General features: G+C 48.4%; 1 protein-coding gene across 2 annotated transcripts; it reads left to right on the plus strand.

The window, feature by feature from the left end:
- Positions 1–2316: 2316 nt before the first annotated feature.
- Positions 2317–9858, plus strand: LOC142929143 (uncharacterized). Of its 2 annotated transcripts, XM_076069721.1 has the most exons (6): positions 2317–2872; positions 3275–3425; positions 4210–4363; positions 6850–7017; positions 8105–8257; positions 8708–9858. In XM_076069721.1, the coding sequence occupies exons 1-6, from the start codon at positions 2794–2796 to the stop codon at positions 8825–8827; spliced, it is 825 nt and encodes a 274-aa protein (XP_075925836.1). In that variant the 5' UTR covers positions 2317–2793; the 3' UTR covers positions 8828–9858. The 2 variants fall into 2 exon arrangements, with proteins under 2 accessions (XP_075925836.1, XP_075925835.1); XM_076069720.1 differs by lacking the exon at positions 2317–2872 and having other exon boundaries at positions 2883–3425.
- The last annotated feature ends 8359 nt before the right edge of the window (positions 9859–18217 follow it).

The following is an 18217-nucleotide window of genomic DNA, read 5'->3' on the forward strand; positions in this document are numbered from 1 at the left end:
AAATATACTCGTGACCATACATCGTCATAATTGAATCGCCGGGGTTGGTTGCTGGTTGCCTCAGCGTTCATCACTCTCATTGGCTGAGCGAATGTAAACAGAGATAGCGGTGGGTGCGTTTCTGACACCAACGCTGCTGCGCATTCTACCACTGTGTTTAGGCTGTGTGGGGAATCGTGGTGTTGCCTTGCGTGGGTGTGTGGGTGTCAACGCATCTGTCCTTTGTGTGTCTACCTGTTTATTAGGCACTTCACTTGCCATGTGCCATGGTGTTGTCTCCACTATCCGATGTCAAATGGCGTCCGTCATGATGCGAATGAAGGCAGGATTTACACTGGGAGGAGCTAACGTGCCCATGCCATGTGCCCTTGCTCTCGTCGCAGTTGCCAATGCCAGAGAACGAAATGCACCAGCTGTCCCGGGAGGTGTCGAACCTGCGGGGCAATCTGAGCAGGGCACGAGCGCACTTCAACACCCTGCGTGGCGCACTGAGCCGGAAGGATAAGAGCCTCCACGAGATGCTACACCAACTAGAGATCCACCGTGCTGAGGAGGTACCGTGGCCGCCACCAACCCCCCTCCGTCCCCTTGTTGCACGGAGCGCGGCTAAAATTAAACGTGTTCTCGTTGTGAAGCTGCGTGGCGCACAAGCAGGGATAACAAAACCTTAACATATTCGTCAATAAGACTGCAATGGATATTGCTTTGAGTTCTCTGCTGTAAAGAAGGCCCATTGCCTGAAACGTCACCTTTTAGATGTTCTGCCCTATTGAGTGCATCGTTTTAGATGAATGTGTTGCGTTTTTATTCAGAGTGCGATCTGAACGTCAAGGAAATGGGCCATTAAATAAGTGCATTCTGGGAGGTGGCTGGGTGCCCCAGGGGTCAGAGAGGCTGTGCCAGCACTACTGAGATGCCAGGATCAAATCCAGATTACAGCCGCCCAACCACAGCGTAATGAGTTGGTGGTCTCAGCCTGGTCGCCAATGAGTGCACAAAAAAACCCAATGAATAATATTTTGGTTCTGTACTTAATTTGGCTAAATTTGACTCCTAATACTGTTGAAAATGAAAAAAGCAGATTAAACACAATTTTTGTTTCATAGCATCTCCCCACAGAATGTGCATGTAGTATGTTTTACTGATTAATACACCTGTATGGGGCTGACCAGCATGGGGAAGTATAGTAAAACACATGGCATTGTGAGTTGTTCTGAATATTGACTCCATTTGAAGACGATCATTTGGGTGCTCGGAATTTCTTCATAATCTTATGATGAAGAGCGTTTCCATGTTGCATGCATGCTTACCAATGGTTGAAATATCGTGGTTATATTTTGGAATTTATTTTATTATTCGAAATATTTAATATTCTCTTTAAACGTGATTTTGGTATGTTCATTACGACCATGGGTGTTTTCCCGTGGTCGTATTGTTCACAATATAATCGAAATTTCTTCTCTTTTCATCTTGAAAAGCATCCATTGCATGTGTGCGCATCCGTCTACGTGCATGCCACCTATATGTGCACATGTGCGTCTCTGTACTCGATCCCCGTGTCTCTGCATGCTTACGTTGTCTCCCTGTGCATGTTGTGCCTGTGGCTATGTACATGTCTCTCCATATGCAGTGACTTTCCGTACATGTGTCCAAATTTTTACATGTGATTTGCTTGTGTCTTTGTGTGTATATGTCTCTGCATGTTTGTAATTTCTCTATTTCTTTTCGTGTGCCTCCTGCCCGTGTCTCTGTCTCTATTTCTCTGTACAACTACATACTGCGTGTGTTAGTATGTCTCTACCTGTCCTCATCTGCACGCTGCACGTGTCTGTGATGAGGGGCTGCCCACCTATGCATAGACGTGCCTGTGCCACTGTGCCCATCTGTCCGTGAGCAGCTACGGGCGCACTCGCAGGCCATCAACAGCCTGCAGGCGGAGTTGGAGGCAGTGCGGCGGGGTGAGCGGGAGGCCGAGGAGCGTTCCGTGCATGCCGCCAAAGCCGCGTCATCAAAGCTGGCAGAGTTCACGCTTAGGACTGAGCGGCTTCAGGAGCAGCTGAGACATGAGCACGAGGAGACTCTGAATCTGGCACGCATGGAGCTGGCCGAATATCGTGCATCGCACACGCACGCTGACTCAGAGTACAACGCTCAGATTGTGCACATCGCGGTCCTGCAGAAGGTGAGACCTCCACTCTCGCAACAGCCACCCCCCCACCCTCCCCCCCTACCCACACTCTAGCGCCCTTGTCATTCGGGGCCATTTATTGGTGTCCTGGAAAATACTTGATAAGCCACATAATCCCTTGGAGCTCTTTTCATAATTGGCCAAGGTTCATCCATTGCTGGATGAAGGCCTCCCTTAAGCCACCACCACAACCTCTCACGATCTTGCAATGATAACAATCCACTTAGTACCTGCACACAATCAGATTCCATCACTCCATTCCCAGGCTGACACTGTGCTATTATTCTTCACCATCCGTCATCCCCTCGAGCAATGTGTCCTGCCCAAGCCCACTTAATTTTCTCAATATTTTGGGTGAGCGATAAAAATTATTACGAATGTATTCAAATTACATGTAATTACGTGTAATATAGATACTACCCGTCCTCCGCCCACAGGAGCTGAAGGAGCGTGACGAGCTGCTGCGGCGCTCTGAGGCCGACCTTGTGGTGGCACAGGAAGTAGCACGAGAGCGTGGCACTGAAGCCGAGCGGCTGGGCGCCGAGGCCACGGAGCTGAGTGTGACCGTGCGTGACCTCTTTGCCAACCAAGAGGTGCAGCAAACTATGGTAGACAATCTGCGGCATGAAGCACTGGAGTTGCAGCAACGGCTGCAGCAGACCAACGCTTGCTTCGAGGAGACCGGTGGGTAGGGGCCTGTGCTCCTAATCTTTCTAAATCCACGGACCCATTGAACACTAATTTTTGTAGACCACTATACACCAATAACTTGTTTTAACGAGTCTAAGTCCTAGCAACATTTCACACGTGGACCACTTCCGCTGTCTAACATGGTAGGACTGCACTGGGTTTACTAAATGCTCTTTCGCTATGGCCTTCCTGTGCATGTATTATTATTTTGGACTTTGTTTGAATACAAGCTGGTGAATAGGTCTGAGGTACCTAATCCCTCTTCACCCTTAGTCTCTGCTACTACTACTTCCGCTGCTGTTACTCTTCCTCCTGATGCTTGCTGCTCTTCCTCCACCTGCTACCGCTGGTGGCTATACTGTTTTCATCGCCGTGGTTTTGCGTCCCTTTCGACAGCCAATTCTCTGGAGCAACAGTATGAGCGTGCGGAGCTGTCTCAGGCAGAACTGGTGGCGATGCAGGCGCAGCTAGGGGAGCACAAGGTGGAGTGCGAGCGGACGCTACAGAATGAGAAGCGCCGTGCCCGGGAAGAGCTCGACAATACCAGGTGCGTAGCGCAGGCACCGGTGGCGGCGACGGTGAGATTGGGGGCATGGGGGGCGTGTTTTGGAGGGTACTCGGCGGGTGTGGGAGTGATGGAATGGCGGTCCGTAGCGAGGTGGCAGAGGTGAGCGGTGGTGGGATGGCGGTAGAGTCACGTCAAGGAGTCATGGCACGAGAAAGACAAATACGTGCAACGTCCAAGGTGTTCAGATCACGTGTGTGCGAGCGTGTGCTTCCCAAGAGCAGAACACAGGGTGACAGAGGTTGGTGTGATGGACATACGGGAAATTAGAAAATCAAGGAACAATTTGTAATACAATCCACATTTGAAAAAAATTCCCAGGATGCTCTGCTTGTAGCGCCAGTCACACCATGGCCACGCAATTGCTTTTACTGAGATTTGGTGATCTGCGCATACGCACCGCGGCCTTCAGCTTACCTCTTCTCGAATGCCCATTCTCTTCTTCTTCACTCCCCTTGCCCCGCTATTTCCTTTACCTCCCCTACCCATTGGTGATCCCGAAGTACCCTATGTCGTGGTCTCTCATTTTTTAACCCTTGTATGCCCCTGCCATTTAAATTATTACATTCTGTCACCTTTTTTTACTGTCAAACGCTTTGAGAGAATTCGCTCTATAAATATACAATTAGATCAGATATATAGGACAGTGCAGTGTGAGATCTTCCACGGTTCGGTGTTGGATTCTCAGTGCGAGTGAGCAAGCGAGTTAGCGAGCGTGGGAGTGCCCGTGCTTGACGTCGTGCTGCCTCCTTGTGGTGTTGTACAGGAGCAAGATAGAGTTCATCAAGGCCGAGCTGGGAGTCTCCAGAGCAGAGGAGGCCGCGACGGCACGGGAAGTGGTGCAGCTGCAGTACACAGTTCATCACGCGGATGCTGAGATGAATTTTATGCGCAGCCAGATCGACGGGCTGCAGCACCAGGTAACCAGAGCCTTAAATTGCAACCTCACACCTCTATTTGTGTGCATGTGGGGTCTGTCCTCATCCGCTGAGCAGTGCACCATCGCAGGTTAGAGAATGGTCCGCAGAAACATATATCACAGAACTACTTCTGAGAAATCTTTAAGTGCCCTCTGGTCCACAGAATAGGAGGAAGTTCTTTGATACCTGCCCTGATATGGAGAGTAATCAGTAATTTTCATCACAAAACAGTCAGATCTTTGGTTTCCAGAGTTGGAATTTAGCTCGATTTAGTGCAAAGCCAACATTGTTTTCCTGTGCTTTTCTGTGCAGTCATTGATGACCAGGCTGAGATGATTAACTCATTGCACATGTGTACCTGGCTTAATCACAGGTGGCTGAAACCTGAAGGGGTTATAAAGTATCGTAGATGCAGCCAGGAAGGCAACCAGCCATTATTATTTTTTCTAATGTAGTATGATAATGCATTTCTATATGGCAAAAGGTATAATTGTGACCACAGCATCGGTCCTCCCATCATGCCTTTTAATTTTGCCTGCAGATAGGTGAATGTTGGATGAGGTAATTACATTTGACTAAACAAGACAAGCCCTGACTAGGCCTGTAATTAATTCACCGCCTCTCGCAAGGGCACACACGATGAAGCCGTGATTGGCACTGAAGAGGGGCGCCATGGTGGCGAGATGTTAGATGTTAACTACCTCGCCTGACACCTGTATATTTGGAGTTTGCATGTTCTCCCCATGGTCGCGTGGATTTTTCTCTGGGTCCTCCGGTTTTTCCCTCCACATTCAGAAACATGCGTTTAGATTATTTGGCTGCAATACATTTCCACATGATTAGGCACTTCTTTGAACTTTCATTTGTGACAGGTCACTTCTGAAATAGAGTTATATAGCTCAGTGGTAAATAAGGATAATGAAAGTTTTAGTTTGAAGACATCTGTGGTAGCGTTCACAAGAGGGGGAGGCCCTTGTGCGGTTGTCGTGCCTGAATCACCAAATTTAAAATGTGCCAATGACAATTTGGCCGGGGATACATTTGTCGCCCCCCCCCCCCCCCGATTATTCAATCGGTGCCTTGATCAAAATAATGTGATTATGGAACATGAAAGGAGTAACCGACACCAGAATGGTCATTGCGCAGTCAAAATAATAGTACACAATGCAGTAATTAAGGTTTATCGTGAACAAAGTAATGCACAAACAATTCAATACAGGGAGTTAAGTGACTAAAACAGACCACACGATGTAACAGATTACAACAGGGAGAACATACGGCATTTCAAACCAATGGAAGTTATATACAAACAGGTAAAGAGAAAACTAAATATTTGTGATTATATACAAAATAGTAATTTAGTGTGATTAGTCTTCTGCACTCTGAACCAAGCCGTCGGAGTTTGATTTCCAGCCATGGGTAGCGTCTATGGCCAGTGATATCTGAACCAGTCTTGGGTGTACCACCTCTTGCTGACCAGTGTGATGAAGTATGATCAATCAATTCCCATGATCGGTATGGCTCAGGGAAACCTTCATCCAGCAGTATCACAAAAAGTACAATCAATCCGAAGTGGACGGATCATGGCTGCTCATGATGACGATGCTAATGATGACGATGGTAAAATGAACGTTATCTGTATTAAGGCTCAGGAAGACGAGGAAGTAATCATGCAGCTGAGGGAGGAGCTCAAGGCTCTCTCCACACATTCACTTTCATACACACGTGCGCCCGCGCACACACACACAAAGCCTCACTCCCAGCACGAGTCTGAGTCATTAGATTTCGTGGAGGATCGCTCCACTGAACAAAATAGCTCCGCGGTTAAATTTTCAAGTGTGAGTTCGCGTTGAAAGTCAGTGTTAAAAAAATATATTTCATGGAAGCAGGTTCTTAAGTGTGGATGTTCGTAAGTCCGTTGTTCGTAAGCCGAGGACTGTCTATATACACTTATTTTTCACACTGATGTATAGATGCGCGTTGGGTTACTGAACATCCTCTGTTTAGGGACTGTACCACGTTACGATCCATCATCCCACCTCTAGTAGAAGTACCTACTACTACTAGACCATCTGCTCCCTGTTGCTACGTGTATCTCGATCCCATCCCTGTCCTTGGTTGGGAAGCGATCTTATTTTGACCTTTCATTGCATCTTTTGGGTTAATTGATTCATATATATGGGCTTTTATAGGTGTTATGTTGGGTTGTATGGATGGTGGTCGTCCATCCAAGCACTATCAAAGTTCAACCGTGCTTTTCTTCTAAGATATAATATTGGGTGCATTCTGGGTCATTTGGTCATTGGTGGTATGGTGTATGGACATTTGTGAAAAAGAGTTTCATAGCTGTTCAGATTCCTATATTTAAAATAAAGATACTGGTTCTGTATGTGTTTGTTGTATCTGAATGTTCTATAGTAACTGAACGCAGTCATTAAAATGCTTTACCATATCCCTCTGCTGCTTTATGCCCGTGGCCCACACAGCTCATCGAGAACAATAAGCAGCTGGGATCCCTGCAGGCGGGGATTCTGGGCTACCAGCGCGTCGTGGCGGACCTGCACGCTGAGCTGGCGCCATCCCGCGAAAACTTGCAGAGCTTGCACACACAGCTCCAGGATCTGCAAGTGCTGCACCAGCAGAGCGAGGCGAAGGTGAGCACACAGCATTCGGCGTCACAAAGATCCCCCGTATAGCCTTAATGAGACTGTTGGGGCAAGTGCTGTTAGCGAGCACCTATGAAGGCCGGCACGGCATGCGAGGGAATGTGTGACCAGCACCACACCCATCTGCCTGTGTATCCCAAGTAGTGATGTTTACACACCGTGCTAGGTGCTCATTTGAGGCTGAATCGACCTAGGGGAGGCCCAGGAACGATTCAGAAAATTGTCACTGGTGTTGGCCATGAGTGAGAATTGAACTGGGTTTGTAGTGCAGCGATACAAACTGCTACAGTGCCGCTCCCCACACACTCACTTTCACGTACACACACATGTGCGTGTGCACACCCACATTCACTCCCAGCACGAGGCTGTCTCATGACATCTTGTGGAGGATCGCTGCACTGAACAAAATAGCTCCACGGTTCAGTTTGCAAGTGCGAGTTTGCGTTTTAAGTCAATGCTAACCGAAATTGAATACATTTCATGGAAACAGGTTCGTCGGTCGGGTATTCCGAAGTCGGGTGTCCGTAAGTTGATGACTGCCTGTATATACTTCCTTTTCATACTGATGGTTGTACAGTATGGATGCGCACTGGGTTACTGAGCATCCTCTGTTTAGGACTGTACCACGTTATGAACCACCATCCCACCTCTAGTAGAAGTGCTTACTACTACTAGACCATCTACTCCCCTCTGCTAGGTGCATCTCCCTCCCTGTTTTTGGTTTGAAAGAGATCTTAATCTGACATTTTAATGCAGCTTTTGGGTTAATTCATATATGTGGGCTTTTATAGGTGTTGTATGGATGGTGGTCGTCCATCCAAGCACTATTGAAGTTCAGCCATGCTTTTCTTCCAAGATCTGAGATGATTGGGTGCATTCTGGTCATTTTGTCATTGGTGGTGTATGGACATCTGTGTAAAAGAGCTTCATATCTCATTACATTGCTCAATTCTAAATAAAGATTCCGATTCAATATGTGTCTGTTGTTGCATCTGTATGTTATACAATAACCGCACGCTATCGTTAAATTGCTTTACTGTGTTTCTTTGCCGCCGTTTGTCCGTGGCCCACACAGCTCATTGACAGGAATTGGCAGCTGGAATCTCTGCAGGCAGAGATTCAGTGGTACGAACGTGTGGTGGTGGAGCTGCACGCCGAGTTGGCGCCCTACCGCGACAACAGGCAGAGCGCATGCTCAGAGCAGCAGCGTCTGCAGAGCGAGGTGGAGGTAAGCGCACGGCACTCGTCCGTCGCACACACACGTATATAATTTGAGTTTAACGTAAACAATATATTCATACACACGATTCAGTGTATGATAATGATGAGCTGGTCTAACCATTTCGTTAAGCCGTCATGGTCCCTGTTTACCAATACAGATTATCTATCTATAGACACAATTCCATTATTGCTGTAAACAGTGATAACGATAAGAATGATTTAGCACCTTTCTGTACACTGCGGCATCTCAGAGTGCTTTACATCACATCTCATCTCAACACGTTTGAAAGGGCACCCTCAATGACAGATGTCCCTGTGGGCACAAGGTGACTCAGCACCTGGCGTGAAATCGGCATTTGTCTGCCAGTAGGGGGTGCTGATTATTGTGTGTAATCCCAGTTGAGCTGATATATGTACTTAGTTGTGTGTAGTGTCTAATGGGTCGGTTTGTCCACAGCTTCCTACGGTTGAGGAAGAGGACATCACTGGCTGCTCACTGGAGCCCAGCGTTCAAGAAGCCTCCCAAGACCTGCCCCCCAAGGCCTCCAACACCCTCTGCGCCTCTCACATTGACTAACACACACATATCGACTGACACACACACACATTGACTTACACACAAACACAGCAATTTACACTCACACACATCGACTCACACACACGCATGGACCTACACACACACACACATCGATGCACACACACACGGACACACACACATGGACTTACACACACACACATGGACTTGCACACACATACTGACTTATACACACACATATCGACTAAGACACACAAACATGGACTTACACACACACATCGACTCACCCACACACTGCCCAAAACACACATACACATATTGACTCACACACATAGACATTGACTTTAGATACACACACGGAGTTACACACAAAGACAAAGATCCCCCGTATAGCCTTAACAGACTGAAGGGGCAATTTCTGTTAGTGAGCATCTATAAAGGCCGGAACGGCACACGAGGGGGTGGGTGGCCAGCACAACGTCCGTTGTCTCCCCAGTGGCGATGTTTACACACCGGTTAAGATAATTGTCACTGGTGTTGGCCATGAGCAGGAATCGAACCCGGGTCGCCAGGTTCATAGCGCAGCGCGCTAACCGCTACACTACCGCTCCCCACACACACACACTCAAACACACACATAGACGTACACACACACATCGACTCACATACATATGGACTAACACACACACATGACTCATCACACACACACATACACATCGACGTACACACATATCGACTGAGACACATATGTAATGTAGCTCTCAGAGACGCCGTTGTCTCTTCTGTTTGTTTATTATCAATTAAATATCAACCAATAACTCAACGTGCAACTACGAGTGACTATATACACACGGGTGTTTCACACGACACGATTCTGGGATAACATAACTTCTTCTTGTAAGACAACTCGCGGATGAGGAAGACGGCCCGGACCCAGATCACGACGACGCAGTTCCCCACACCAAGCAGTGCCCTGAACCTTCCCTCACACTTCTATTTATCCTCGCCGGGCCCGACCACACCCTATGTCTCAATCCAATTGGTTCCCATCTAATAAATGCTTATTAACTTGTCCTTCCCTACCATTGGCTCCCGTCGCATGAATGCTCATTAACTCATTAGCAACCATGGTCCCGGTAATCCTTCCATTAGTAACCATGGTCCCGGGCAGCCCCACCGTCTGCTATCGCCCCGCACTGTCATTACAACCCCCCCCCCCCCCTTTAAAAAAAGTAGCCGACCATGGCTAACCTACTCTAAACAACATCTGTGAAGACCAAATCAACCACATATCACAACTATAACAATCGTTATAGGGGGTAAAATAACAATCAACGCTCCCGAACGCAATAAAAATCCCCACAACAACCCAAAACAATAATAGTCACTAAAATCCAAACAACACGTGCACGCAACCCCACACGGCCACCCCATTCCGCCACAAACAGTTTGAACACACGGATATCCACAACCCGCCTACAACAAGCTAGGGCGACCCGACACCGGAAACCCAAACCCCTCGACCGAGTCCTTGATGCCGGGCCATCACCCCGAGTGGGAGCATGGCTGTTGTCGGCCCCCGATGGCACGACTCGGAACAGAGGGGTCGATGTTCTCGCCAGTTGGCTCGGGCGAGACCGGCAGGTCCTTCGGCGGTGGTCCCTTGCTTGTGGAGGGTCCTCGTGATTCCCCCGACGTCAAGGGCTCAAAAACTGCAGGTGGAACAACAGCATCTCCTTGGCGTCTGATTACTTTGGCCAACCGGCCCGGCCCGTCCGACACACCAGACCTCGACCGCATAAACTCAGGATTAATTTTCTAATCGGGGGCGCACATACGGTTTCATGCATGATGGGTGAACGAACCAGCAGCGGCATCCCACCTGCACTCGCACACATTGGGGCCGGCACCTGCGGGCAATGCAGCCATGCTCTATCCCCGACCACCCATGGCAACACATTCTCCCGACGGCGTACATTCCGTTCGTTAGCAACCTGCGCCCTGGCCGAGTTCTCTTCGGATGCTTCGTGAACGTTCGACATCCGGTCTAGCGTGACCCACAAGGTTTCCGGCAGAGACTGTTTGTTCCCACCGGGGGTTAGACCCAATTGGACGTCAACGGCAGGTTCACACTCACGACCATACATAAAAAATAATGGGGAAAATCCTGTGGAAGCATGCAGAGCCACCCTGTAAGCCTCCAGGACACCAGGGACATGCAGGTCCCAATCCGTCTGCGCCCCATCGACGGGCTGGCAAAGCATCGACGTGAGGGTTTTGTGAAGACGTTCCACCATGCCATCCGTCTCAGGGTGGTAAGGCAACGTCCGGATCTTCGTGCCCAGCACGTCATACACCTCGCGCAACAATTTCGACGAAAAATTATTACCCTGATCTGTAAGGAGCTGCTCGGGAGCCCCCTTATCCAACACGTACCCATGCAAAAAGGCATTGGCTATGGACGCTGCCGTCTGGTCGGGTAGGGGCCAAACCACCGGCCACTAGGAGAAATACTCCACCCCGACCAGAAGGAATTTATTACCCCTGTAGCGCCATGGATGGGCTGCACTTGCAGGCAGCGGCAGACAGCCCATAAGCGGTTGGGGGCTGTGAGGGGTCCTAGGATTCCACGCAGCCCCTCCTAACAGTTGGGGGCTGTGGGGTGTTCTACGATCCCTCGCAAACACGCCCAATGGCTGAGGGGCTGCGGCTGTACTGGCCTGCATCGGCAGACAGCCCAGAAGCGGTTGGGGGCCGTGGGGGATTCTGGGATCCCCCACATACCCTCCCAACGGTGGAGGCTGTGGGGTGTTCTACAATCCCTCAGAGCCCCGCCCCTCGGCTGAGAAACGTATATAAGGCGGACCTCTGTAAAGGTTCGTGGCAGTTGAAGACCAAAGCCTGAAGACCTGCTAGTGTAGGACCCTGGACCCCTAGCTTCGCCATCCTTTTAATAGCCAGAGCTCTGTGAGGCCAGTGGTGGACCCTGGGACTCCCTTACCTGCTGTCCTTATAAGGGCCAGGTCTGAGGAACCAGTGGTTGGACCTGTACCTTGGCTGGGTCAGGTCAGACAGCCTCCCATAGGACATCATAGCCGGAGGACCTGGAGCGTACCCGGGGTAGGCACGCAACGTATGCGGCGTATGATAGGCTGGGGGGAAGAAATACACGGGATAGACTGTACGAGAAGTTGGTGTACAGTATTTAGGGTGTGTGTGTATGTGTAATAAAGACGTGCCCCCTACAAGTCTCTCCGGAGCACAGTACACCCCTTTGTGTAGGGGGAAAGGGCCCCAAAATGTTAAGCGCGAACAGCTCGTTAATCCGCGACACCACGATAGATTGCAAGGGGGGTTGCCACTTCCTGGCTGGTGGTTTCTGACGCGCGCAAGCGGTGCAACCCTTAACGAGATGGTACACATCATCCGACATACCCGGTATGAACAAATCCCTTTGCAACGTCAGTAACGTCTTCCGAACGCCGAGATGTAATAATTTGGTTTCGTGTACCTCTCGAGTCAACGCACCCCGTAAAACCGTAAGAACCACCAGGCCATAGCGTTGAAACCTCTCATCCCATCTCATAAGCAACCCGTCAGTCAGCACAATCTTTGAGGACTTTGCCGAGCTCGGGTTCGTTCGTTCCCATTCCGCACGCCCCCGGAGTCGCAATAAGGATGCGTCATACATTTGCAATTTACCCCATTCGGCAAGCATGAGGCCCAGCGTTCCATCTACCGGCGCAACGTTACCAATGGGTGCTGCGCTCTCCACTGACGCCACTACCCCGGATGGCTTCGCGCCCCGTAGCTTACATCGTCCTGCGCCCGTTGAACAAGCACAGCCCTCTCCCGTCGGCATTCGGGATAATGTGTCCGCATTACTATGCCGCTACCCTTTTCGGTAAATCACCTGAAATAAAAATTCCTGTAATATCTCCAACCAACGTGACAGTTGGCCCGAAGGTTGATCCACATGCAAGGAGTATTGAAGGGCCGCGTGGTCCGTGTGGACCACGAATTCCCTACCGTACAGGTAAGGCCTGTACATTTGCACAAAGTGCACAATGGCCAAGAGTTCCCTCCTGGTCACACAGTAACGTCGTTCCGCGAATGACCGGACATGGCTCCGATATGCTACCACCCTTTCAACGCCGTTCTTAACTTGGGACAGGACAGCCCCAACACCCGTGTCACTGGCATCTGTATCTAAGGTAAACGGTAGTGAAAAATCCGGCCTCCTCCTCTTCCCACCTAAACTTCTGGCCTTTAGCCGTTAAAGCATGTAGAGGCTTAGCGATCATCGCGAACTGCGGAATGAACCTTCAGTAATAGGACGCGAAACCGACAAAACTGTGCACCTCCCCCACCGACTGAGGAGTCGGCCAATCACGCACACAGGCCGACTTGTCGGGATCCGTCGCTATTCTGGAATTGCTCACGATGTGACCCAGATATCGCACAGAGGTTTGCAACAGGTGGCATTTCGCAGGTTTCAATTTAAGGTTTGCCGACCGTATCCTCAACAACATGGAATGCAACCATTGCAAATGTTGCTGGAAAGTGCGGCCAAACACAATAATATTGTCAAGGTAAATGAGACATGAGTCCCATTGCACCCCACTAGGACTAGTTCCATCAACCTCTAGAAGGTGGCCGGGGCTGAGTGTAAGCCCATGGGAAGGCAGTTGAAATGGTACAATCCTTGAGGCGTTCTAAATGCCATTTTTGGTTTGGATGACTCATCCAGGGGAAGTTGCCAAAATCCCGACAAAAGGTCTAAGGTGGAAAAAAAATCAGGCCCTCGATAGCGCATCCAACGAGTCGTCCATACGGGGGAGTGGGTGCGCATCTGCGACTGACACTTTATTCAACTTGCGGAAGTCTACGCAGAACTGCAGCGTGCCACCAGCCTTTTTTATTACCAACACCATGGGAGCGCCCCAAGGGCTGGTCGAGGGGGAAATAATATCTGCCGTTAGCATTTCCTCCACCGCCAATTGCAAGCTTTCCTTTCCCCCCGTGCTTAACCTATACGGATTCTATCTAGATTTGAAGTGTTGGTGACTGCAGGGATCCATACATACGGATTCTGTCGAATGGGGGCAGCCATTCCCGTGTTAATATGGTGTTGCAGAAGGGAAGTGCGCCCAATATCAAACTTACCCTTCCTGAACACTTCTGAATATTCCCGTAGGAGGGATCGCAACTCAGCCCGCTGCTCCATGGACAACTTAGGGTTTTCCCCACACAGTTTTTCTATCCATGCTTCATCCTCTCCCCCTGTCTGCACCACTCTGCCTACCACGGCCTCCCCGGTGGCCCTGTGCTAACACCATTCCCGGCTGAACGACCACCGGCTCCACCCCAACATTGAGGACATGTAAAAATAGCTCCTGACCGCCTCACAACAGTGTCAGCGCACCCACCAATGTAAGCCCCCGGGATACCGCCTTAGACAGGGTAAGGAGGACGCCCGCTCCAGGTCAGACAGGTCCAACCGTCTACGGTAACACAGCGGGACCAAAACTACAGTACTGGGCGGAATCTCCAAATTTCGATTTAAAGCTTTCGTGACTGCAAGGATTCATCTTCTTTGGTTCTTTCGGTAAAGTCACGTAGAATGAGAATAAAATAATAAATTAATAAAATAAAATAACACAAGATTCTCACGACGTATCGGCCACAACACAAGTGGCCTTCATCAGGTGAAGGGACGAGACTGTCTGGAGGACAGCGCTGGAGCGAACACAGCCAAGCTCAGACCGTGACCTTTAAGCTGTGTGAGAAGAAACAGAGCGCCTTGACAAAGGAATTAGCATAACAATTAGCATTTAATTGGCGGACTTAGCATGATGAACGGTGTAGAGGAGGTGAACATGTGCAGACCGGCGAGGGGGGGAGGGGGAGTTTACATATTGATGGTGTGAAAAGGGAATTTAAGCTGCTGCGAAAGTGTGGGATACCACTACTTGAGAAAATATACCATACCATTGAAAATTAGTTTAATGTTTGGTTCGGATAATTTAGCATTGAAATAGCTGCGTGATTAGCTTGTGACTGGTCACAGAAATGGCTATGTTAAAGTCAAAGCCTACACATCCACAGAGGCACCTAGTAAAAATCAAACAGGAGAATTTAGCATTGAAATAACTGCGTGATAAGCTCGTGACTGGTCATAGAAATAGCTATGTTAAAGTCAAAGCCTACACATCCACAGAGGCACCTAGTACAAATCAAACAGGAGAATTTAGCATTGAGATATCTGAGGGATTAGCTTGTGACTGGTCATAGAAATAGCTATGTTAAAGTCAAAGCCTACACATCCACAGAGGCACCTAGTACAAATCAAACAGGATAATTTAGCATTGAAATAGCTGAGTGATTAGTTTGTGACTGGTGACAGAAATGGCTATGTTAAAGTCAAAGCCTACACATCCACAGAGGCACCTAGTACAAATCAAATAGGAGAATTTAGCATTGAAATAGCTGAGTGATTAGTTTGTGACTGGTGACAGAAATGGCTATGTTAAAGTCAAAGCCTACACATCCACAGAGGCACCTAGTACAAATCAAACAGGAGAATTTAGCATTGAAATATCTGAGGGATTAGCTTGTGACTGGTCATAGAAATAGCTATGTTAAAGTCAAAGCTTACACATCCACAGAGGCACCTAGTACAAATCAAACAGGAGAATTTAGCATTGAAATAGCTGAGTGATTAGTTTGTGACTGGTGACAGAAATGGCTATGTTAAAGTCAAAGCCTACACATCCACAGAGGCATCTAGTATAAATCAAACAGGAGAATTTAGCATTGAAATAACTGAGGGATTAGCTTGTGACTGGTCATAGAAATAGCTATGTTAAAGTCAAAGCCTACACATCTACAGAGGCACCTAGTACATGGACGCCAAAGGGGCTGCAACAACTCAACTGTCATACAGTAAACCGATGTGAAAAACCTAAGTCTAAATTACATCAATATAATAAATGTACTCAATATATTCTTCAATAAGCTGAGCTATTAACAGTAAATGGGTATACACTACACTATATAATGAATACCATATAGTAAACCAATAAAAAAACTTAAATATAAACTACCTCAATGTTATCAATAAACTCAATATATTCTCCAATCAGCTAAGCTACTAACAATAAGTCGTTATATATCACAATGCTATATGGCGAAAAAATGGGTAGATTCTTACCATAAAGTTTAGCACCACAGATAGCTACGAGCCCCATTCAGATGGACGAGTTCATCCATGGTCGGAATGGAGGAAGGAGAGAGAGACAGCTGCGAGGCGCTGTTATACTCCATGCTGTAAAGCATACCATTAACCGTGGTGTGAGAGGTATTAAAAGGCAATGCCAGCGAAAGAGCTGTGGTCTGAAGGTCATCGTAAAATACAATTAATTAAGAACCGAAATGGTTTAAAACATCTTTCCTATGGTTACTAAGCCAGAATCCATCTTCTCGGTTGAAATTGTCTCTGTGCTTGTATATGTGAATGGCCTCATGATCGAATCTCTCATGGTAGCCGGTTGGTTTGCAAAGAACCTCCGTCTTGGAGAAGTCAATGTCATGTGAGCCCACTGAATTATAACAGTGATCTGCCACAGCAGAGGAGTTCGTTCTACCGTGTTTCAAGTCTGCTTTATGTTCGCGGATGCGGTCCGAGATATGTCAGTTGGTTTCTCCAATGTAGCTACTATCACAGAGGCACTTTAGTTTGTAAACGCCCGGGTACTGTATGTCTGGAACAGCATCTTTTACAGATGGAACCAGATCACGGATTTTATGTACTGTATTGAATCGGACCTGGATCTTGTGTTTATTCAGGATTTTGGAGATCTCTTTAGTGACCCCTGCAATGTAGGGTAAGGTGATGGTTTTGAGTGGCTCCACAAGAGGATCCTTCTTCATGACTGGAGTGATGGCTTTGCGGATTGTGTAGTCGGAGTAACCATTAGCCCTGAGAGCCTGGTGTACGTGCTTGAGTTCACTGGTAATGTGTTCCTGGTCGGAAATGCATTAGGCTCTATGGTATAGAGTTTTGATGAGGGAGTTCTTCTGGGATGGATGGTGGTGGGAATCCGGTTTTAAGTAAGCATCTGTATGGGTAGCTTTCCTGTAGACAGAGTGGCTCATTGAACCATCATGTCTCCTTTTAATTAAGACATCCAATAAGGGTAGTTTGCCATCTTTTTCGACCTCCATGGTAAATCTGATGGTAGTGTAGCTCACCGCTACACTATCGTGAAGCCAGAGACACATACGGGCACGTGTCATCATCATCAGTAGCAGCGTGAGTATCAGGTATAATTGTGACTAAACACATGGACAGTATTGTGAGATTGCGTTAGCAGTGGTGCATACGCACGCAAAAATTAAAACTCTCAATCGGCAATAACATCCCGGTCTTAAAAGGAAAAATATACAATAACGGACGTTTCGGGCGATGACCCGTCTTCATCGCACATGTGTTTGGTTTAATCGATAACACGTGTGCTATGAAGAAGGGCCGTTGCCCGAAACACCGTCTTTGATATATTTGATCTTCTCATGATCGTGAACTTGTGACTACGGCACCATACCCGACGAGTATGGTGCCCGGCGTGTGCACGCCGGCTCCCTCCACGCGGACCCGTACGCGGTGCAGGGCGCGCGCCACGGGGTTCGTGAAGCAGAGCTCGGAGATGAGATCGCGACCCACGTGGGCCCCCTCGGGCACCTGTGGGGAGATATCACAGCGTCATCGTCACACCATCATCTACCACCGCACCATTATCACGCAATAACATCAGACCATCATCATCACCACTCCATCATTTTCACGCAATCACAAGCACAGCTTCTATTATCACTCCACCATCATCATCATCTTCAGCACACCATCATTTAACATCGCATCATCATCACACTATCATCTTACATCACACAATTACCACGTCAGCAGAAACATGATCTTTTACTATCACGCCATTATCATCATAATCAATACATTTGGAGGGAAGAACAGGAAGACCCGGAGAAAAATCAACGCGACCACATGGATCACATACAAACTCCAAATATGCAGGCGTCAGGGTCGAGATCAAACCTACAACCTCCAGTATACCAGGCTAGGTAGTTAACAACTCGTTACCGAGACGAGTCACGTTGGCCGCCTATCCAAACAAAGGATTGTTCACAAACTGTGCCCACTCATCTGCACGAGAGTCTGCACCAAACCCCTCCGGCTCATCTCGCTGGGCGGCGTGCAGTACCGTCCTGCACGGTCGTCCTGCTGCTGTACCCACGCACAAGGGGCCGTCCATAAATGACGTCACGCTATTTTGGACGATTTTGACCCCCCCCCCCCCTAGTCACGCGGCGTCACAAAAAGTCAGACCCCCCTCCTAAAATAAAACATGCTTCAAATCG

This window comes from Petromyzon marinus, chromosome 25 (genome assembly GCF_048934315.1).
Source record: "Petromyzon marinus isolate PM22_M1 ecotype Great Lakes invasive population chromosome 25, UKy_Petmar_22M1.pri1.0, whole genome shotgun sequence".
In the NCBI taxonomy this organism is placed as follows: Eukaryota; Metazoa; Chordata; class Hyperoartia; order Petromyzontiformes; family Petromyzontidae; genus Petromyzon; species Petromyzon marinus.

Coding starts and splice junctions, on each gene's coding strand:
- LOC142929143 (XM_076069720.1), top strand. CDS start 3,046: ATGCTCTTTCGCTATGGCCTTCCTGTGCATGTATTATTATTTTGGACT. Junction 3,426..4,209: donor GAAGAGCTCGACAATACCAG/GTGCGTAGCGCA, acceptor GGTGTTGTACAG/GAGCAAGATAGAGTTCATCA. Junction 7,018..8,104: donor ACCAGCAGAGCGAGGCGAAG/GTGAGCACACAG, acceptor TGGCCCACACAG/CTCATTGACAGGAATTGGCA.